Here is a 24,978-nt window from a genome sequence, read left to right on the forward strand (position 1 = left end):
TGCAATCGGGGTAATCAGGTTACAAATTGTGCCATCTTAGAGCACAAGCTTCACATTTTATACGGAGGCAGGGTGAACATACAATTTCGCTATGTCATCGATGATGTGTCAAATTGGGACGATGTGGCATGGTTACTGGGTATAATAAGTAAAAGGGACTAAATTGTTAGGTTGCAACACAATTCGTTTCCTCGTAAAGCCACTAAAAAGTTAAGTGACTAAAAAAATAAATTCTAAAAAGTTCGTAGGTCGTATGTGTTATTTTCCCGTATTAATATAAACGGTATGAGAATTTCAGTACTAAGGGTGTGTTTGGGATTCCTTTTTTAAGTTAAAAGTCTTTTTTTTTTAAGTTAAAAATCTTTTTATAAAAATGACTTTTTCTAAAAAAAAGATATTTTTAAAATATATTTGAGTGGATTTTAAGATATAAAAGTTAAAAGTTACAAAAAAATGGAATTTCATGATTTTTAAAAATGTTCCTTTTTAATCATGGTTAAAAGTTGATTTGATTTTTTTTTTTAATTTTTTTATTTTACCCAATATGTTTTAAACTTTTTTACAAAAAGTTAAAAGTCCAAAAAGTTAAAACCTCTAACTTTTTATCCGATTGTGGTTTATTCGGTACTAGACCACCTTGTGGTTTATTCGGTAGGAGACCACCAAAGCACATCGCTATCTCTCACTCTCTCCCCGGTCTATGACCTGGTCCTTCGATTTCCCTTTATTATTGGACGTCCACTGAAAACTAGTAGAAGAAAGGAAGCGCCAAAGTAGCGAGGATTTCTCCAGCCGGTAGCAACCGCAAAGTTTCACGAAATATGTCGTCACGAACTAACGCTATCTCAAGGATAACCAACCTCCGTCGTCATTTCAACATATCAAAACAAGGCTCCAAGGTAACCAAATCCCGCAAACTTCGATACGTGTATGATCCAGCCCTAAACTTGTCCACTAGTGTAATTAATTGATTTCATATGATTATCCCACAAATTACTTTTCAAAGCTACGATAATCTTAATAAAATTTGAAATAATCCGAGATTTCTTTGTTCTTTGCAATCTTTGTTATTCGATTAGGGTGGCAATGAGGGGGGTAGCAATGAGGGGAGTAGCTATGAAAATACCAGTTCGGGGAGTATTAAGATTTCTCAAGATGTTTCTACAGCTTTATCAAATGGGAAAGCAGTTGTTGCTCTGGAGTCCACTATAATAACTCATGGTATGACTTGGTTTATAATCTAGATATTCACATTCTTCCGAAATTTGTAAGCCCTATATTCAATACTAACCAATGGTTTGAGTTTTGAGGTCAAAGGGAGTGATTTTAGGGTTTTGTTTTTTTATCACACAGTACAGTTCTATATGTATGTAAGTCCTGTGAGCTACACTCCTGTACATCAATACTATGATAATCTACTATTTTGTTGTAAGACAATGAACATGATGAACAGTTATGCTTAGTGTAATCAGTATGAAAGGTGATTACAAAGTTTAGTTATGGACAGTAAGCGAGCTGACATAATTACATGTATATCATTATCTTTGGGGAGTTTGGTGCTGATGTTGTTTAATATATTGTCTATGCTTGTGATTTAACCTTATGACTATATTATTCCTGTTTGTTACTTGTTAGGCATGCCATATCCTCAAAATTTTGAGACTGCAAAAGAAGTGGAGGCCATTGTGAAGGAAAATGGAGCTGTTCCTGCTACCATTGCTATTTTGGATGGCATACCATGCATAGGTGTTAATGTTATCCCTTAATCCTTTTTACTAGTTTTTGACAGAGATGCATTATTATGATATTTAGTATATTTTTTCTTTCACTTTTAGGGCTCACCACTGAAGAACTGGAGAGGTTAGCTAAGTTAGGAACCAAGGCTCGAAAAATATCTCGAAGGGACATTGCACATGTTGTGAGTATGCCTTTAATCTAACTCCTTGTTTGTATGTGTATGCACTTGTTGCATTTGTTAATTTCACTTTTGATATGCAATATATATATGTTCCACTTAACGCCTCATTTGACTGAAGCTTTTTCTTTTTTCCCAAAAGTTCATACATAATTGCTAGATAGAGTGTTCTATTGATTACTTTCTTCATTTTCTTGACACTATAAATTATTTGATGTGTAATGATTCTTGATTTTTGTAGGTGGCCACAAGAAGTAGCGGTGGAACAACCGTGTCAGCAACCATGATCTTTGCATCAATGGTATGTGACTATGTGCTCTCTTGCTAGTTTTCTTATTCTGGCTTAATTCATATTGCTTGTTTCACAAAAAGTTGGGGAGATAGGTAGGGAAGTTAGTTATAGGATAAAGTGGTTGATATCACAACATGTTTTGATAGTCTTGTGTGATAAACAAGTAGTATTGAAGTCTACATTACCAGGATACAAGTTTGAGTATGCAAGTGTGGGATATATTCAACTGGATTCATTGATTTAGAAAAAATAAGGATATGAGGGTGCATTGCATATAGTGTATATATGCTCAAGATAGGTACATTTGAACTTAACTTATAAATAACGGTAGTATCTTCATTGTTGGATCTTTTGATATGTAATGATCAAAGGTCAACTTGAATATGTGGTAGTAGGGCTGTAGGGGTCTATACTATTGAAAACCAAAAGATAACAAAGAAAACATTTGGCCTTAATTCTTGTGTCATATCAGCACCCCCTTATTCTATCAGATATTGTGTAGAGGTAATATTGTCTACATCTAAACTCCTCTTATGGGAATTGGGTGATTTTGTTGCGATGTCATCCCATATGCCTTGAGGAATGGGCAATAGTTGAAGCATTTCAGGATAAATAATCGTCTCAGTTTTGCATTTTTGACAAGTCTCACAAGTCACATCTCTTAATGAACTAAACAACAGGCCATTTGATTCTCTTCCATTAAAACAACCCAGCCCACCTATTTCATGTACAATTTGACAAGTCTCACATCTCTTAATGGACTCAACAACATAATGATTATCATGTGAAGACTCTCATCCAATTGCCAAGAGGTTGTGGTATACACTTGTTTGTAATTGCTGAACTGAATGATTTTATTTACTGATAATCATTGTGGTATCCAGCCGACTTCTATCAGAAATTCATCCAGTGCAAAACTAACTTCTAACTGCCCATATTTATACTTGCTATAGCACTAACTTTACTATGGAGAAAATACATAAAAATCCATAGCTAATCTATTTATTACAAATGCACCAAAGCAAAGTTAACCTTTGGTTTGACTGTTCCTTCTTCTTGAGTAAGTAAACCTTAAGGGTGGTTTACCAATACCTCCCTGGTTGAGTTGACCTTGTCCTCAAGGTCATGATTTGGAAATTCTATTAACAAAGCTTCCCAAATTTTGTCATGAAGCCTCAAAATCACAAAGGTCTTACCACTTTACCGAAACTTCATATTGACCCGGTGGTTTGTGTGGACTTGGATGGAAATTCAAAATATGTTCCGTTGTGCCCTGTAATTCCAAATCATTTGTCAACTATGTTGGAATGGTTGGAGCAAATATGCAATTTCCAATGGGTCTTCTTAATTAGGACACATGGAATATGGAGTGTTTATTTGTCATCGATGGTAACTTTAGTTTTCTAATGTGGGATATGGCCCATAAAAACGAGCAACCAACTTGGGTTTATTACTTTATTTTGATCGACCAATGATTTCCTCTAATAAGGACAATTCCTTAAAAATACAAAATGCCCCACCTCAAAAGTCACTATCTACAACATGTTTCATTCTACACTTCTGCACTGGGTTTTAAGAAGATGCATTCTTGCTTCATCTAGTATGGGCCATATTAGTTTTGTCCTATGCATGAGATGATACTCTCACATTCTCACTTGTTCTAATATGGCAGAGTTATGTTGACAAATCACATTCTTCAACCATATTAGTTTTGTCCTTTCTCATATCCACCTACAAGATTTTAGATGCCATTATTTGGTAAGTTCTATCTTCACCTGTGTTGCATGACCTTCTATTGATCCACCATGGCATTCTTCGAAAATCTTTTAATCAATGAAGAGTTCCGTGGTATAATGGGACGATCTTTATAAAGCAATAATTCATGATGTAAAGTAAATCTCTTGTGTAAAGTGATCCCTTCTTGAATATCTTTTTTGATCTGCATCAAAAAGTCATCATTAGCTATTTCTTGTTGGAGTTTTCTCTTAATGAAAATCATTGAGGCCTTCCAATCAAGACACATTCCACATCTCCTTTAATTCTTGAAAGGGCATTCGTTGCCACATTACTAGTACCCTTCATGTACACTTTATCAAAATCATACCCCAATAGTCTGCTAACCCATTTTTGGTATTTCCGACTCTATTAATCTTTAATCACAAAGAATATTTCAAACTTTGTTGATTACTTCGGATGGTGAACTTTCTTCCAAGCAATTAAGGCCTCTATTTCTTAACGACTGACATCAACTCTTATTCATAATTCACTTTTTGTTGAGGCCGATCTCCCATCTCTGACTAAAGTAAGCTATAGGTTGCTCTTGTTGCATTAGAAGAGGTACTTCATCTACCATTATACCCAACTTTCAAGTCTAGCTTGGAGAAATATTTTGCACCATACTATTCATCTAGCACTTTGTCAATCACAAAAATCACAAATACTGGGAATTTGTCTAAAACCATGTTCGTATTCAAGGCATGATAATCTATACAAAATTGCCAACTCCTGTCTTTCTTCCTTACCATTAATATTGGGCTTAAAATGTACTCTTGCTCGGTTGTATAACCTTGGCTTCTAACATTTCATTAATCAAATTCTTGATCTTGTCTTTTTTTATACGGAGGATAACGGTAGGGTCTAACATTCACCAGTCCACAACCTTCCTTGAGCACATACTTTGCTCAAATCCGTGTGTCGGTGGTAACCCTTTTGGTATTTGAACTACCGATTTATTCTCTTGTAACAATGTTTGCCAATGTTTTAAAAACAGGTTTTTTAGTTCAACTGGTTCGATCGCTCTGGTCAATCGGTTTCTATAATTTTCATCCTTTTTTCCTATTTTCTTACACATACATATATACATAAATCAAGAATTTGACGTCCATAAGATCAAACATTAAACAAAAAACGACTTGTAGATCAATCCAAATACATTAAAAAAACACATAACCATAAGTTTTACATCAATCCACATTCGTAAAAAGGTGTAATACCAAAACAAAATATAGTTTAGATTAATACAAACGCATCAAAAAACTTCTTACCATTTCCCATGTGTTTTTATTTAGAGAAATCTGAATAGATGTGAAAAAGACCACCAAAATTTGTTATGCAAAATGCTTCATTTCCATGTGTTTTTAGTCAATTTAACCGGTTCAACTGGTTAAATTTCCATGTTGACATTTAGGATTACTGTAGTCTTTGAATCTTGTGAATAATGAAATTGCATTTCACATTCCAAGAAGGGACTGATTTTTGTTAGTTCAACACCTTATTCTTCTCCTCGATCTGGATAGTAACCTCCATGACAGTATTCGTATTCAAATTGTTTGGGAAAAGTAAATTGAGTTATGCTCTTATGGTAGGATCTAAGCCATTACCCCCGATCTGCATCTGATTATTGATTATGGGTTGTCCTTATGATTATTCAACTTGATTGCTCTAGTGTTTGCTTCAATGAGCAGATTTCAGCTTGAAATCCCTTCTTGCTTCCGATACTTGTTCTAATGGAAGAAAGATGATGAAGATAGAGAGAGAAATTGAGAGAGTTTCAATTGAATTCTGTTAATACTAAACATAGACACATGTTACAAAGCAATATATACAAAAATTGTTTACATAACTATCATCTTTCAACTACTATAACAAACCTAACCACCTTTGATAAATAAAGACTATTTTACCCTTGACATTAAGTAACTCCAACTAACCTGACTTTTAGCTTGTCTAACACCCCCCGTTGTCAAGCTTGTAGAAATTTACAAACACCAAGCTTGGATCTTGCATTATTATGTTGAGCTCCATGAAGTTGTATATCAACTTTTTGATCATAAGTATGAACATGATCCAATCGAATGAGGCTTAACTGTTACTTTCCCTCTCACAAAATGGCAGTTGATTTCTATGTGCTTTGTACGCTCATGAAACACTGGGTTAGATGCTATATAGATGGCTGTAGAGAGTAATATATTTGGTTTGATGAATAACCATGCCTTGATCAAGTTTCAAACTTAATGCCAAGGAAAAAATGAATTAATCCTCGGTTTTTAATTTGAAATTGATCATTCAATTTTTTTTTTTTTTAAATTGTTGATTTCTTCTGCATCATTTTCTTTTACTAAGATGTCATCAACATACACAACTATAATGGTAGATGAAGTACCTCTTTTAAGAAAAAGTTAGTGATCCTTTTGAGAATGAGTATCTCCTTGAGCTCTTTAGCATACCATTGTCTAGAAGCTTGTCTTAATCCCTATAATGACTTTTTGAGTCTGCACACAAGAGATGGAGAATCAATAGCATGAACAGGCGGAAGTTTCATGTAAACGTCCTCATATAAGTCTCCATGCAAAAAATGCATTGTTGACATCAAAATGATGAATATCTCAACTAAGCTTAACCACAAGAGCAACAAGATTTCTGACTGTTGTGAAATTAACCACAAAGGAGAAGGTTTGATGAAAGTCAATGCATTCTCTTTGTGTGAAACCCTTGGCAACCAATCTTGCTTTAAACCTTTCTATAGAGCCATCTAATTTGTATTTGACTTTGTATACCCATCTACATGCAATCGGTCTTTTCCCTTTAGGAAGTTTGACTATGTCCCAAGTACCATTGTCATTTAAACCTTTAAGTTCTTTTTGCATAACTTCCTCCCATTCAGGAATACCCCTTGGCTTAATGATAGAAAGTTGGTTCAAAGTGGTTTTGATGAATGTGAAAAACTAAATGATGGTTAATGGGAGAAGCTGTAGCATAAATGTCATTTATACATAGATTTGTAATGGTATGGTGACATGAAGAAGGGTCATCTGATGAGAACCATGTTGCAAATGTAATCTTGAAAACGAATTGGTGGTTGCCTTAGCCTTGAAGCCTTCTTAACTCTTCTTCAGGAGGGGTAAAATGGTCAGATTGTTGAGAAACTGAGTTTTACAAAGAAGAGTTATTTGAACTATCATTAGAAACATCTGTAAATTCTGGAGCAGGGGTAAAATGGTCAAACTGAGAAACAAACAATGGGTATATAGGAAGTGGGTGTGAAAGAAGAATGAATGTTCTTAATTGAATTGAATGAAGTGGATATAAATTCTCAAAGAATTTAACATCTCTTGAAATGTGAATTTTGTGTGTGACCAAATTCAAAAGCTTATAAGCTTTTTGACCAGAAGGGTAGCCCAGGAATATGTATGGATGTGCACGAGGCATGAGTTTATCCCTTCCAACTGATAATGGTGAAGCAAAACACAAACAATCAAATGATTTTATAGAATTCAATTATGGTGTTTGTTGGTATAAACTTCAAATGGAGATATATTTTAAGAATTTTTGGAAGGAGGTCTATTGGTAATATAAACACCAGATTATACACATCCACCCCAATAAGCTATGCCAATTTCAGATTAAAAAAATAAACCTCCAGAAATCTCCAGAATGTGGTTGTGTTTTCTTTCAACAAGGCCATTCTGGTTAAGGTGTGTATCAAGTTGACTTTAGGTGTAAGATACATTCTTTTGAAAGAATGCAATGCCATCTGTACTTGAGCCAAGTTCCTTAGCATTATTAGTTCTGATGCATTTGATTTTGGTTTGAAACTGTGTTTTGATCATTTGAACAAATGTTTTAATAAAAAAAAGCATAGCTCTTATGATTAAGGACATGTATCCAGGTATGTCTTGAAAAGTCATCAACTATGGTTCTAAAGTATTTATAACCATTATAAGTTGGATTTTTGTAGAGACCCCAAACATCAACATGACTTAAGTGAAAAGGAGCTTTGGTAGTTGAGATGCTATGTGAGAATGACAAACGAGTTTTTTTAGCTTGAACACAAGTGAAGCATGCATCAATATAATAAATTATGATAAGTAGCAGGAAGATGCAACAATTGTTTCAATATGTCTAAAGAAACATGACCAAGGTGTTTATGCCATAACATGATATTTGGATTAGAATTGTGTACATTCACAGAAAGAAACATACTGAATACAGAAAAGTTGTAGCTGTATGAAAGATTCTGTTTGAGCTCAGTATACTCAAAGACATAAAAATTATTTATTTTCTTTCCAAGAACACCAAGAGCTAAGCTATTCATCAATGAGGGGTCCTGATGCAACATTTCTCATCAGTTAAGCAAAAAATGGATCGAGCTCTGATACCATGTTGTAATGGAAGAAAGATGATGAAAATAGATAGAGAAATTCAGAGAGTTTCAACTGAATTCTGTTATTACTGAACATAGAGGCAATACTTCCTTCAATGATTTTAACTAAACTAACTTGACTTTTAGCTTGTCTAACAATACTTCCTTCAATGATTTTAGCTGCTGTTGATCTTGCCATAATTAAACAAACCTGCTCTGATACCAATTTGGTATACACTTGTTTTGTAATTTCTGAATTGAATGATGTTATTCACTATTTTGATAGTTTCTTCTGGGTTCAGTTTTTTAGGCTATACCCCCAATAGTTTGGGATAAAGGTTTTGTAGTTGTCAATATTGCCACCATATGTGCTTAATTGCTACAGTTTTCTTCAGGTTGGCATTTCTGTATTTGTTACAGGGGGTATTGGAGGAGTTCACAGAAATGGAGAAAACAGTAAGTTTTCTCTTATACACCTCTTATATTCTAAGATATTTCAATTTTATTTCTATACAATTTAGGTTTCCTAAGGTCCTGCTTGTTATGCTGACCTGGCAAAAATCAACCCAACCCAAAATTAGCAGTTGGATAAAAAAATAGCAATTCTTGATTGGTTGGGTTTTCTGTGATTCTTGCATTGTTTCAGCACTGGATATATCATCAGATCTAACTGAGCTTGGAAGAACTCCAATATGTGTAGTATCAGCTGGAGTTAAGTCTATATTAGACATTCCCAAAACCCTAGAATATTTGGTATGTTCATTCTTCTGCTTAAGATCAAACATAAGTTTACACTGGGAGAGTGGCAGTTTAGTAAATTTCCAATGCTACAGGAAACTCAAGGAGTTTGTGTTGCTGCTTACAAAACAGATGACTTTCCTGCTTTTTATAGCGAAAAAAGTGGCTGCAAGGTTTGTTCATCAACCATGTTTTTTTTTACCTTGATAAACAGACTTAAAATAACACAAAGTTAATTCTAATGTATTTAAAAGTGTTCACATTGTTTTTCTGAAATGAACTATTTATTTTCAGTGTCTTCAAGCTGCCAAGTGCCAACAAACTTATTGTATTGCATAAAATGGCAACAATTTTTATTTTATTTTATTTTTATTTTTTGGTTTTTACCTGCTATAAAAGGTATAGGAGGTCATTTTTGCACTTTTGGACCAAGTTTTAAATTTTATGATTTTGGTCCAAACATTTTTCTTTACAAATTCCTCTCTAAATTTAGTTTTTATTTTACAAGTTAACTCTTTTAAGACTTTTTTAGCATCCTTTTTTGAACTTTTGATGAAAAAATTACAAACTTTTTTGACACTTTTTGCAACAATTTCAACTTTTTTTACTACTTTTTTTCAACGTTTTTAGAACCTTTTAAATTTTTTCTAGAACGTTTTTAAAATTCTTTACAACCAACACAAGAAATTCATCGAAACTCATAGAACCAACACAAAAAATAGATTGCATCAAAATTTTAAAAAGTTGATTTGTAAAGTAAAACTATATTTGGGGCAAATTTGTAATTTTTGTTTGCAAAGTTTGGACCATAATTGTTACAAACTTTAAAACCTGGGCCAAAAGTGTAAAATTTTAAACCTGGTATAGCAGGTAAAAACCAAAAAAAAAAGTTTATTCCCATTTTATGCAATAAAATCTGTTTGTTGGCAACTTGAATACACTGGAAATAGTTTGTTTCCCAAAAACAGTGTTATTAACCCTATTAAAAAATTAAAACTCTGTTGCTAAAATGCACTACAAATCTAAGCACCAAAAGAACTAATAATCTGTTCTATGGTTATACTAGATTCCAATTACAGATAAAAGTTACTTAAATAATTCAGGCACTTTTGAAAGTTTCCATTGTACAGAACTGTGTGACATAATTACAATAATGCCCCTAAGAGGTTCAAATTTTGAATGGCAAACCAGGCACCATGCCAAGTAGATACACCGGAAGAATGTGCTCGACTAATTGGCAAGTACAATCAAAACTATATTCTCATTTTTCTTTTTCAAATGACTCATTAATTATTCATTTTTTAAAAAAAAAAATTATTTGTAAATTGTAATTATTGATCTCAGAGGCCAACAGGAGACTTGATCTTAGAACTGGTATCTTGATAGGAATTCCTATTCCAAAACAACATTCTGTTACTGGTAATGTCATAGACTCTGCTATACAAACAGCACTCAGAGAAGCTAGGTAAGATTTAAGAATCATCTCCAAACATAAATACCTAATTTTTTTTTTCTTTTCTTTTTCGGATGTTTAAAAATAGGGCTAAATGAAAGGATGATGCTATAATAAATAAATCAATCAACAATAGAAGTAGCATTCTTGAATATTATTAATACAGATTAGTGATAACATTGATGTTCAAAGATTAGGCTAAATACAAAAAGGTAGCAACATGTTTTCATTTATATATGTATTATAGCATCCAACATACTTACATTTCAGTATTTCTCTTATTAGGGCATTATATTTTGAAAAATATACCCAATTATAGTAGTGAAAATTGTGGATTGTTAAGAATAAATGAAAGTAGAAGGATATAATAAACAAATCAATGAAAAACCGTTGCTATTACATGCATTTAACCCTAAAAAATAAATGCAACATTTCCTTCTATATATAGTTCACATATCTTTAGCTTCTTTGTCTAATTTTTATAATTTGGAGCTTTAATCGCAGTGAGAAGGGTATAAAAGGAAGTGCAGAAACTCCGTATCTACTTTCTAGAGTAAATGAATTAACAGGAGGATCTTCTCTCGAGTCAAGTATCCTTTCAACCAAAAGACTAAATGCAAGAAACAACAATTTTTGTTTATTTGTGTATTATAGCATCCTACTTTCATTTTCTTTTAAAAAAAAAACCAATTATACCTTTTTACTTACATTTTTTTTTTCTTATTGGGCTGATTTTTAAAGTCCAATGTTTTAACAAAAAAAAATGGAAGTAAGAGGTTATATAAACAAATCAACAAAAGTAGGTTGCTATTTCTTGCATTTAATTCTTATTACAAACATTATACTAGTTTAGTTAGATTCAAAAGAATATATATTTTAATTTTTTCGGATTTTGGTGGAAGAATGTTGGTTCTTAATAAGGTTATAGACATTGCTCTAGTGAAGAACAATGCAATTCTTGGTGCTCAAATAGCTGCTTCCCTTGCTCAAATACAAGACAATGGTCAGCAGAAAGATAAAGGTTATTTTTCACTTCTTTTTCTGTTTTTTTGAATTCTAAGAACATGTGTATGATGAGGAGGGCATTTATGTCTTTTGCACAAACAACATATTCTCTGAAATTTGTAGTTTTTGTCATCTTTTCAGTCCAATGCAAGACAAACACAGTGCAAGTTGAAAAGAAGTTAAATGACGATGATATGAAATTTGAATCTTACATATTGTTTTTCTTTTTGAATGGTCAGGATCAAAATCGGAAGCAAATGACTCGTGATATTGTTATATTTCTTCACCTTTATAATATTTCTACCCATGTGTTAAAAAAGGAAGATGTCACGTGCGCAACTGTTAATTTAAATTTAGCAGTTTAAATTTTGTAATTTTTTAGGATGTATAATAAGATGACAATGTTTTGGCTAATTAATTATGTAGTAACAACATTCCCCTCTTCATTTCGGAATTCGGATGCCATGGTATTTCAGGTTTATTTGTTTATTTATGTAGTAACAAAAAAGCCTTTACATTTTCTTGTGTGACCATTTTAGCATGTTTCCTGCTAATTTTTTCTGGTTTTACACAAAGATGTAATGGATTTTTTAAAATAAAAGATGAGGTTTAAGTAGAAAATGTAAGGGCTAAAAAAATGTAGAGGCCAAATTGACAAAAAAAAGCCAAAAAAAGAAAAATGTTAAATGTTAAACCTTTTTTAGAAAAAAAATAAAGGTTTAATAACTTAAAATGGTAACATATTTTGTTTTGTGTTCATATTTAGCCAAGAGGGTATATTACTTATAAAATATGATAATATTTTTTAGCAGGTGAAACATTATGGTCAAATATATATAATTTTTTTGTCTACATATGAACATGAAATAAAGTATGTTACCATTTAAAGTCATTAACCCTTGAAATGTTGTAGTTGAAACTACATTATTTGTTAATTGATGTGATCTATGAAAGTTATCATTTTGATTTGATGTATAAGTTTAATAAAGTTCTAATTATAGTGAAATATTTATTAGTAGTTATTAATAAAGATGAAAAATACACCTTTAAAGTTAATAAATAAACTTATTTATCATGAAAAAAATATATTTAAACCATGTTATATTTTTCATTTTTTTTTAATAGAGTCAAAATATTCAGTATTGAAACTTGTAAAATAAGTGTCGATAGAAGGGGCTAGGTTACAAGTTTAAACACATTTCAATTTAATTGAATAATTTTTTTTTGTATGAATTAAATGGGTTGGGTCTGTTAATTATATAACTCACCGATATTTTTTAAACACCTAGCTATAATGAGAAAGTACGTTGTGAAAGTTATAATTGTATAAGATAAAGAGAAAATATGTTATGATTATTAAACCCCAAAAGTTAACCTATAAAAGTTTGGCTATTGCCATAACATTAAGGCCCTGTTTGATTTGGAATTGACCGGGTTAGGTTGACTCGGTCGGCTCCATGTGTTTGATATGCCTCGATTTTGCATTTGCCGGGTCAACAATGTCTGACTCGCTCATAACCAAAACAATTGCTAACTGAATCTGATTGAAATTCATTCCACCATTGCCCCTGCACCACCCTCATCCTCCTTCCTCAACCATCAATTTAATTCCTGGAAAGGGAAAAAGAAACTAGAACATGGGCGTAAAAAAAAAAAACACGAACAGAGACTGCATTTGATAGGGGAAAAAGACAAGTCAAAATTGGAATTAGGCAGTTTTGGTCCTTGAAGATACCCATCTTGATCGAATCTACCACAACTTTAAATTGTCTTGCATAACTAATCTATGAAAATTATTAGTTGGACCCTGAACTTTTATAATCAATTATTATTGTTGTTGTTATTATATGTAATACCGAAATTTTCAAAACAAAATTTTCATTTAAATTCGCTTATTTCTTTAACACATTTCATAAAAATCCCATTTTTATTTAAATTACAAATCATGACTCTTTTGTTCAATCAATTAATAAACTAGGATCCTCCAAAACAAACGCTTCCTCTGGTGTGTACAATCGAGCCGGTGCCGTCCCGTGATTCTGAGGAAACCTGAAACACATAACACAAAACGCTGTAAGCACGAAGCTTAGTGAGTTCTCCAAAATACCACTCAAACACATCTTAGCCACTTAAGGCTATAACTCTATTGACCTTCTGGTCAGTGTGTCTCAGTGGGACCCTCCAGTCCCAACTCTCTATAGACCCTCTGGCCCTAACTCTATGGACCCAAAGGTCCTAACTCTGGCAACTCTGAATCATGCATATCACATCACAACAAATCTCATAACATAAATAGCATACAAATACACTGGCACATAACTCTAATCCTAACTCTGTGGACCCTCTGGTCCTAACTCTATGGACCTTCCGGTCCTAACTCTGATATACACACATCATAAATCACATAGAAATAATGCAGTGCCACACATCGCATAAATAGCATACAATAACTCTGTCACTTAACTCTGTTACCACTCTAAGTAAAGTATAGTGAGAAGACTCACCTCAGATGTCTCTGGTAATCTTGCACGCGGATACACTGATCTAGCCTCTACCTAAATACATAAACAATTATCTCAATCAATAACGGCTCTCCAGGCTAGACTAATCCCTTCCATGTCCTCTAAGAAGGATAAAAGACCATTTTACCCTTCAAATGGTCCACATGACCAATTGTTGACCAAACCCTAAAAGTCAACAAAAGTCAACTCAAGTCAATGGTCAACACTGACCAGACTCGTCGAGTACACAAGGGTGACTCGGCGAGCCCATGCGTGTCTTTTGACTCTTCCACGGCCTCACTCGACTCGTCGAGTGAACCTTCCACTCGATGGGTTTCCACTGGATTTGAATCGCGGGCAACCCGACTCGACTCGTCGAGTCTCCCCATGGACTCGGCGAGTTGCTCCCATGCCAACACTCATCTGACCTTCTGAGGCCAGATCTGTTCCTCTAATCCATAGATCTGGCTTCCCTACGACCAATAACCACATAAAGGTCGAGGCTTGACATACATGCAAAGCTCACAAGGCTTTCCTTGGAGAAATGGCTCCAAGAATGGCATCAAAGTCTCATTCTCTGCATGAATCAACCTAAAGCATATAAAATAAGGCCCTATGGACCTCTATGGGTCCAGATCTAGGATCTCTCACCCAAAGGGACCCTATACTCATCACTACAAGCCATAGGAAGGTGTAAAAAAACCTAAAATCACCAATCTCACCCAAAACAGAAAAGGGAAAACGATTTGATACCTCTACAATGAAGATATAAGCTCAGGAACTCTGAATTAACAACTCCCTTCAGCTCCCCTTGCTGGAAATGACTTCTCCCTTGCAAAATCACACCAAGAAATGCTTAGAATGGCTTTATCTCTCTCACTCTTCGCTCTAGCCCTCTAGGGTACCTCTCTCTGGACTGGTAGCCACACAAGAGGGCTGTAAGGTCCTTAAAATAGGTCTTAAACCCGGGCAATTAGGGTTTTCCTTAACAACACTGACTCGGCGAGTCCAGATACCCGACTCGTCGTGTCCCTTCATTAAACAGATCACCAAGCCGCGGTCCTACTCGACGAGTTGAGGCATCAACTCGCCGAGTCTCTTCATATTCCAATATAAAATACTCAAATTTCCATGCCTGGATATCCAGATGTTACAATTCTCCCCCACTTGAATTAGATTTTGCCCTCGAAATCACTCCTTAACCACTCATAGATTGAAACTAACAACCCGAAAGGCACTACTGAAAAGATCTTCATACTAAACCGATATCTTTCTTTATAGGCACGCGAAACCACATAAAACTTCCAAACCAAAGTTTAAACCAACTCTTTCATCACTAAAATACTCCTTCCCAACACCTAAAAACTCTAGTGGTTTGACCTGCCGCCCGACCGCCTACTCGAGCGATCACTCTAATATTCGCTCCTCGAATATCAACCCCGCTACTCACTGGCTCTCTGATTCTCATAAGACCACATCCAACAACCGTATATCGCTCCTTCAAACCAATCATGCTAAAGCATACGAATCACGCCCCACAACTAAAAGGGTTCACACTCCACCGGGGCACATCTATTAAACTGCTATCAAAAGCCAACCGAACAAAGAATCCTAACACTCTGCCCTCAGACACAAAAGCATAACCATGCTCGCTCAGAAGTGTCCTGAAACATCACATTCATAGATTTCAGCTCCAAATTCCATATCCCTTTTTAACACCACACGAGGTCTGACCGTCGTCTATCCACATAACTCTTCTGACGGCTCTAGGCCGTCAGCAACCTTTGTCTGACCTGCTGAATCTTCTCGGTCGTCTGAAGCACCATCTCTGTACTACCCATCACACGCTGCCCTACCTCTCCCCAGCAAATGGGAGTCCGACACCTCCTCCCATACAACAACTCAAAGGGTAAGTACATGTCTCAATTCCCTCCAAAATCTAATGCACATGCCCGAAGCATGTCCTTGAGCGTTTGAATCGTCCGCTCACTCTGCCCGGCTCTCCGCAGAAGAGCTCCCACTGACTTCCCCTTCGCATCAACTATCTCGGCCCTGTGACACACAATTCACAAAATTCTCAAATGAAAACTACAATCCAACCGGAAATCGACTTAGCCCTGACAGAGACGGAGACCCCAGTCTCGCCCCTGGTTCAACCACCAGGCTCCAAAAACTCAATACTAAGGCTACTCAAGTCAAAAACTCTTCTGGATCATACACTGATCGGAGAATACTCCAACATCACACTCTCTTTCCGTCTAGTGAGTACTAAGGCTCCCTGCAACATCACGATAGCCTCTGACTGGTGAGTACTACAGCTCCCCGTAGCACCATAACACCAACTGTCTAGTGAGTACTACGGCTCCCCGTAGTACCACGAATCCCTCTCTCTGACTTGTGAGTACTATGGCTCCTCGTAGCATCACAACACCCTCTGACTAGTGAATACTACGGCTCCCCGTAGCTTCACCCTTTACTTTCATTCTCATCACAACGCCACACTACATCCACTAACTCATGCTCCGTAGACTATCATAGATAGCTACATACACTTGTCCCACATATGCATCACAGACTCTGGCGGCAACCGCTATAACAAAATACCTACCTCTGCGGAGATCCACTTTCTTAAATAATCCCTCTTGATGTCAAAACCCGAAGGGCTCCCACTAGAACCGTAGATACATGATACACCACTAGTCGTCTCAAACTCAAAATTATAAATAACTCCGAAATCGGGACATTATACCCGGGTACCACGGAACACCATTACAGAACATCACGATGTCCTGCCTCAACCACTGATCTCCTACTCCCAGCACCATACATATACAACAATACATTTACTCTGAACCCCATAAATAATTCTTCATTTTACCCAATGCACAACTTCAGTGTATCCAAACACTCAATTGGAATACAAAGAAAGCGCTGACGCTTCAGAACGCACTGATGATCCTCCGAAACCCTTTCCCCTACTACTCAAAATCCAAGCGAGAATACACATACCGGCCCGGGAGTTGGCTGCTCGATAATCTTCTATCCACCCCAAAAAGGGGCATATACAATCCATACTTCGACCTAGAAGTTCTCAACTGCCCATACCATCATTACGAGTCTTCCACTTGAAACGGCCCTGACCACCACCAGATTCCTGACCATTGGCCACCTACCGTGGAGACACCCCTCCTTTCTCAGACACATACCACATGCATTAACTCGCTATGCACCTTTCCTTGATCACCAATGACCCTGGTCTCATGAATTCAAGCCGCAGGTTTCTGTATCCAACCCCTAACCGCTCTTGTACAAATCTCTGGTTCCCTCAATAAAATACCCGGTTCTCCCCCACTTAGGGTTCGAACCATTACCAGTTGATGCATCAACACTCTACCCCACATACGGTTTCCTCTAGAAACACCGCACCTACGCTTGGAAGGTGCCACACAACGCCCAATGATCTCCCTACGTAGAGATCAAGAAACCTCAAATACCCTAAATCTACGAAGAAATCCTCAGGGACTTCTCATCACGACTGTGTCTAGCCATTCAAAGTCTCATACCATCCCAATACTGAACATCCCAACTGTTCTGTACTATCACTGACTCCTAGACTGAAACACTAAATCATCATACTCCTCCTCCTCGACTTCTCAACCCCCGCTCCAACACGTGAATCATCACGGGAATAGGGACTCCACTACCATACTCAATGTCCATCATAGACAGAAGAGCCACCGCTCTGATATACTTGACTGGATTACTCGCTGATACCGCTACCACACGCCCTAATATACTCAATTAGGGTGTAATGTGGTCCTTGACCATCTCAGTCCCCACTGACTACCTGCTCATGGTAGATCATTTCCTTGCGGCAGACATGCTGCCTGATTCTCTGGTGGAAAAATCGACATCAATGTCAACCCGTAGGGTTTACTCCTAAACCCAAAACTGAAATCTCACACCTCTCCTACTTCCCATAGGAAACATAAATAGCACCCAACAAGTCACAATAGGTGACATATCTTCCATCGGATGATTGGTCTGAAACATCCCAAAATACGACCCAAATTTTTTTGTTGAATAATCACTAAAACACCATGATAAAATCATAAGGTAAACTCGTACGTCAATATCTCACAAACAAAAGTAAAGTGTTATGAGTAAACTGTATCAAGACTATATCAATCACATCTATGAAAAACAAAACAACTCCCAGGACGGCTGAAGCTGTGGTGTGTGTGCGATGCCATAAACCCGAGCTCTTCCCTTTGCTTGCGGAAGTACCTGAAACCAAAACTGAACTGTAAGCACGAAGCTTAGTGAGCTCCCCCAAACTATTACATACCACATAATACATATAAAAACATACTGGGCCTTGCCCATTGCATCGGACCGAAGTCCGGAAACTGCATCGGACCAAAGTCCGGAACTAACCAGGGCCTTACCCTCTGCATCGGATCGGGATCCGGAACTACTGAGGCCTTGCCTCCTGCATCGGACCAAAGTCCGGAACTAACTGCATCGGACCGAAGTCCGGAACTGACTACATTGGACAGAAGTCTGGAACATACTGAACATAGCATCACATAAGCATATCAACTAACATGAGTACATAGATAGCATACTACATTGGGATGTAACCCGGAACACATAACACAAAATACTGTCTGAGCCACGAAGGCATCAAACATACTAGAATCTGCATCGGACCGAAATCTGGATACTACTGCTAACTAAATGGGCCGGCATTGTGGCCTTAGACCCGTTCCTACTGAAAGGAAACTCACTTCGTGATCTGGCTGCTGAGTGTGTGGCTACGGGAATTATCTGCTGCTGCTCCGGTATCTCCCCGGCTACAAATCCACAAATACACTCAATTAAATTACTAATAACTGCATTGGGGTAAATGACTCTTTTACCCCTGGCTAAAGTCAACTCTCCTGGTCAAAGTCAACTTTACAGTTGACCTGGGCCGCCAACTCGCCGAGTCTCTACTCTCATTTCTCAACCCTGCTCGCTGCTACTCGTCGAGTATGGCATACACTTGACGATTTCCCGTTCTATATCAACACTCAGGTCATCTGCATCCGACTCGCTGAGTCGTATGAAAAACTCGACGAGTTGTTCTTGAATCATAAAAAGATTGCCTTGGACTCGCCGAGTTGTATGAATAACTCGTCGAGTCCCTCCATCACTGAGTCTGCCCTCCAACTCACTGAGTCCACTCTACCACTCACAGGTTCCCACTCGTCATCACTCAAAAGGGGAAAAATCGGGACTCGCGGCTTTACTCGCCGAGTCGTTCTTCCGACTCGCCGAGTCGCATCCATGCAGCTACTCAAAACTCGATTCTGCTTGAATCCAGCGTCTAAAACTTATAGATCTGGGCTTCCTTAGTTCGATTAACATGTAAAGATTCTATCTTTACGTGTACATAAGCATCTAAGAAGATAATAAGGTTCAAAAAGCATGATAAAGGCTCGATCTAGGGTTCTTATACAAAGCAACTTAAAAAAGGCAATAGATCTGGGCTCTACAACTCCCAAATGAACAGATCTAAGAATATCTCGACCTATTAAGGCATCCAATCAACCATAAGGTTGGAAAAATACATCAAACTAACCCTAGAAATGTTCTAATGGAGATTTTAAGCATAAAATAGGAGGATTCCGAGAAATACCTCAAAGAACTCTGATTTTGACCTTGGATCTTTGCTCTACACCTCTTCTCTTTTTTCCTTTCTTCTTCTTCTTCTTCAAGCCTTCAAGAATCCACACAAAGACACTTCAATCAATCAAGGGATGGGTTTAGGGTTTCTCACAGCTCTCTGAGGTGAAGGAGGCGAGTTTGGGGCTGATAAGGTGGTTTAAATAGGGTGCAAACCCGGAGATTTAGGGTTTCAACCTGGAAGGCCGACTCGCCGAGTCCCGAATATGGACTCGCCGAGTCGCCGATCTATAAGCTGATCAACAACGCGACCCTACTCGACGAGTCGGGACATAGACTCGCCGAGTTCCTCTACAAACTTCAAAAATAAATAATAAAAAAACAACATACCAGAGACGGGTCGTTACAACTCTCCCCCACTTGACTCAGACGTCGTCCTCGAAGTCTGCTGCTGCTGCTGCATCTGCAAATAACTCGGGATAATGTTCTCTCATCTCATCTTCAGCCTCCCACGTCCACTCAGACCCCTTCCGGTGCTCCCACTGCACCTTCACTAGCTGAATTACCTTGTTCCTCAAGGTCTTTGCCTTCCGATCCAGAATCGCGACCGGTCTCTCAATATAATTCAAGCTGCTATCCACTTGGATATCCTCTAAAGGAACAACTGCTGACTCATCCACCAAACACTTCCTCAACTGAGACACATGGAAAGTGTTGTGGATCTGGCTAAGCTCTGCCGGATGATCCAACCGATAAGCAACCCGACCCACCCGGGCCAAAACCCTAAAAGGCAAATGAACATGGGGCCCAGCTTTCCCCTCTTCAGAAACCTGATGACACCTTTCCAAGGTGAGACCTTCAGAAGGACCATGTCGCCTACCCGGAACTCTAAATCTAAACGCCTCCTATCGGCGTAGCTCTTCTGCCGACTTTGCGCAGTCTGCAGTCTACCACGAACCTGCTGAATCAACTCGGTCGTCTTGAGCACCACTTCCATGCTCCCAATAACCCGCTGACCGATCTCGCCCCAACAGATCGGGGTCCTGCACTTCCTCCCATAAAGCATCTCAAAGGGAGGTCGATCAATGCTCGCATGACAACTGTTGTTATACGAAAATTCCGCTAACGGAAGATACGTATCCCAACTGCCCCCGAAGTCTAGAACACATGCTCAGAGCATGTCCTCGAGAGTCTGAATCGTCCTCTCACTCTGCCCGTCCATCTGAGGGTGGAATTGGGTGCTGAAATGAAGACAAGTACCCATCTCGTCATGGAACCGCTTCCAGAATCTGGATGTAAAACGGACGTCTCGGTCTGACACCACTGATACCGGCACTCCATGACGTGCAACTATTTCCCGCACATAAATATCGGCTAACTTTTCCGCTGATATGCTCTCCTGTATCAGTATGAAATGAGCACTCTTCGTCAACTGATCCACTACCACCCAAATCGAATCTACCTCTCGTGCGGTCCTGGGAAGCTTAGTGATAAAATCCATGGTGATGTCCTCCCATTTCCACACGGGAATGTCTAATGGCTGCATCTTGCCATGAGGCCTCTGATGTTCTACCTTGACCTTCCTGCAGGTCAGACACCTATCTACATACCAAGCAACATCCCGCTTCATGCAGGGCCACCAATAATCGGGTCGAAGATCTCTATACATCTTCGTTGCCCCTGGATGGATAGAAAATCGAGACTTATGAGCCTCGTCCATCAACACCTGCCGTACTCCGCCTCCGTACGGTACCCACACTCTCCCATGAAGGGTCAACAACCCCCAACTATCATAATCGAACGCAACTGCTCGGCCCACAATCCTCTCACATTTCTGCTTCTCTTCCTTGAGGCCCTCAACCTGAGCCTCCCTGATCCGTTCCAACAACGGAGTAATCACTGTCATCCTCAAACACAAATCTCTAATAGGGGCTGCTGTCACCTTCCGACTCAAGGCATCGGCCACTACGTTGGCCTTCCCTGGATGGTAAAGGATTTCACAATCATAATCCTTCAGCACATCCAACCATCTCCTCTGCCTCATATTTAGACTCGGTTGATCCATAAGGTATCTCAAACTCTTGTGATCCGTGTAGATGGTACAACGGACCCCATAAAGATAATGTCTCCAAATCTTGAGGGAAAACACCACTGCCCCCAGCTCCAAATCGTGCATAGGATATTTAGCCTCGTGAGGCTTCAACTGTCTCGAGGTGTAAGCTATCACATGCCCCTGCTGCATCAACACTGCTCCCATACCTGTGATTGAGGCATCACAGTAGACTACAAAATCCTCTATCCCCTCGGGCAGGGAAAGAATCGGAGCCTCGCATAACCTCTGCCTGAGGGTCTCGAATGTCGACTGCTGCTCAGGCCCCCAACGAAACACCACCGACTTCCTAGTCAGTCAGGTGAGCGGTACTGCTATCTTGGAGAAATCCTGAATGAACCTCCGGTAATACCCTGCTAACCCCAGGAAACTTCGAATCTCAGATGGAGACCTCGGGACTTCCCACTGCATCACGACCTCTATCTTGGCCGGATCTACCAATATACCCTTCTGGTTGATAGATTTTAGTGTCCTGAAACATCACATTCCATATCCCTTTTTAACACCACACGAGGTCTGACCGTCGTCTATCCACATAACTCTTCTGACGGCTCTAGGCCGTCAGCAACCTCTGTCTGACCTGCTGAATCTTCTCGGTCGTCTGAAGCACCATCTCTGTACTACCCATCACACGCTGCCCTACCTCTCCCCAGCAAATGGGAGTCCGACACCTCCTCCCATACAACAACTCAAAGGGTAAGTACATGTCTCAATTCCCTCCAAAATCTAATGCACATGCCCGAAGCATGTCCTTGAGCGTTTGAATCGTCCGCTCACTCTGCCCGGCTCTCCGCAGAAGAGCTCCCACTGACTTCCCCTTCGCATCAACTATCTCGGCCCTGTGACACACAATTCACAAAATTCTCAAATGAAAACTACAATCCAACCGGAAATCGACTTAGCCATGACAGAGATGGAGACCCCAGTCTCGCCCCTGGTTCAACCACCAGGCTCCAAAAACTCAATACTAAGGCTACTCAAGTCTAAAACTCTTCTGCATCATACACTGATCGGAGAATACTCCAACATCACACTCTCTTTCCGTCTAGTGAGTACTAAGGCTCCCTGCAACATCACGATAGCCTCTGACTGGTGAGTACTACAGCTCCCCGTAGCACCATAACACCAACTGTCTAGTGAGTACTACGGCTCCCCGTAGTACCACGACTCCCTCTCTCTGACTTGTGAGTACTATGGCTCCTCGTAGCATCACAACACCCTCTGACTAGTGAATACTACGGCTCCCCGTAGCTTCACCCTTTACTTTCATTCTCATCACAACGCCACACTACGTCCACTAACTCATGCTCCGTAGACTATCATAGATAGCTACATACACTTGTCCCACATATGCATCACAGACTCTGGTGGCAACCGCTATAACAAAATATCTACCTCTGCGGAGATCCACTTTCTTAAATAATCCCTCTTGATGTCAAAACCCGAAGGGCTCCCACTAGAACCGTAGATACATGATACACCACTAGTCGTCTCAAACTCAAAATTATAAATAACTCCGAAATCGGGACATTATACCCGGGTACCACGGAACACCATTACAGAACATCACGATGTCCTGCCTCAACCACTGATCTCCTACTCCCAGCACCATACATATACAACAATACATTTACTCTGAACCCCATAAATAATTTTTCATTGTACCCAATGCACAACTTCAGTGTATCCAAACACTCAATTGGAATACAAAGAAAGCGTTGACGCTTCAGAACACGCTGATGATCCTCCGAAACCCTTTCCCCTACTACTCAAAATCCAAGCAAGAATACACATACCGGCCCGGGAGTTGGCTGCTCGATAATCTTCTATCCACCCCAAAAAGGGGCATATACAATCCATACTTCGACCTAGAAGTTCTCAACTGCCCATACCATCATTACGAGTCTTCCACTTGAAACGGCCCTGACCACCACCAGATTCCTGACCATTGGCCACCTACCGTGGAGACACCCCTCCTTTCTCAGACACATACCACATGCATTAACTCGCTATGCACCTTTCCTTGATCACCAATGACCCTGGTCTCATGAATTCAAGCCGCAGGTTTCTGTATCCAACCCCTAACCGCTCTTGTACAAATCTCTGGTTCCCTCAATAAAATACCCGGTTCTCCCCCACTTAGGGTTCGAACCATTACCAGTTGATGCATCAACACTCTACCCCACATACAGTTTCCTCTAGAAACACCGCACCTACGCTTGGAAGGTGCCACACAACGCCCAATGATCTCCCTACGTAGAGATCAAGAAACCTCAAATACCCTAAATCTCCGAAGAAATCCTCAGGGACTTCTCATCACGACTGTGTCTAGCCATTCAAAGTCTCATACCATCCCAATACTGAACATCCCAACTGTTCTGTACTATCACTGACTCCTAGACTGAAACACTAAATCATCATACTCCTCCTCCTCGACTTCTCAACCCCCGCTCCAACACGTGAATCATCACGGGAATAGGGACTCCACTACCATACTCAATGTCCATCATAGACAGAAGAGCCACCGATCTGATATACTTGACTGGATTACCCGCTGATACCGCTACCACACGCCCTAATATACTCAATTAGGGTGTAATGTGGTCCTTGACCATCTCAGTCCCCACTGACTACCTGCTCATGGTAGATCATTTCCTTGCGGCAGACATGCTGCCTGATTCTCTGGTGGAAAAATCGACATCAATGTCAACCCGTAGGGTTTACTCCTAAACCCAAAACTGAAATCTCACACCTCTCCTACTTCTTATAGGAAACATAAATAGCACCCAACAAGTCACAGAAGGTGACATATCTTCCATCGGATGATGCCAGCCATCTACCTCCTGAATATCATCATATTCACTTAGTAGCTGACTCCCATCATCGAGAGCTCCACAAAGCATGAACCAAGCAGCATTTGGCCATCAAAGCATCTCCTTCAACACGTAAAACCTCCCAAGGTTATTATCCACTCGCTTTCCTCATACTCGAAGGATATCACCGAACTCTAACATCTTCGACCCACATGGCCTTTGGCTACCCTCTCGACAGACTTCTCATATGCTCATATAGATACCTCTCTTAGATTACTCCTATACTCGAATCCCCTAAAGGATTCCTACTAAATAATCTCACTTATCTCATACTCAAAA

General features: G+C 38.9%; 1 protein-coding gene across 1 annotated transcript; it reads left to right on the top strand.

Moving 5' to 3' along the window:
* The first annotated feature begins 642 nt into the window (after nt 1-642).
* Nucleotides 643-11,999, top strand: LOC145030961 (indigoidine synthase A family protein). Its single transcript, XM_078979400.1, has 13 exons — nt 643-899; nt 1,080-1,221; nt 1,636-1,746; nt 1,836-1,918; nt 2,157-2,216; nt 8,745-8,805; nt 8,996-9,102; nt 9,183-9,260; nt 10,279-10,324; nt 10,432-10,552; nt 11,045-11,130; nt 11,469-11,561; nt 11,785-11,999. Exons 1-13 carry the CDS (start codon nt 822-824, stop codon nt 11,811-11,813), a joined length of 1,095 nt encoding a protein of 364 aa, XP_078835526.1. The 5' UTR covers nt 643-821; the 3' UTR covers nt 11,814-11,999.
* The last annotated feature ends 12,979 nt before the right edge of the window (nt 12,000-24,978 follow it).

The sequence above is a fragment of the Lactuca saligna genome, chromosome 2 (assembly GCF_052625555.1).
Source record: "Lactuca saligna cultivar CGN05327 chromosome 2, ASM5262555v1, whole genome shotgun sequence".
NCBI classification, from domain to species: domain Eukaryota; kingdom Viridiplantae; phylum Streptophyta; class Magnoliopsida; order Asterales; family Asteraceae; genus Lactuca; species Lactuca saligna.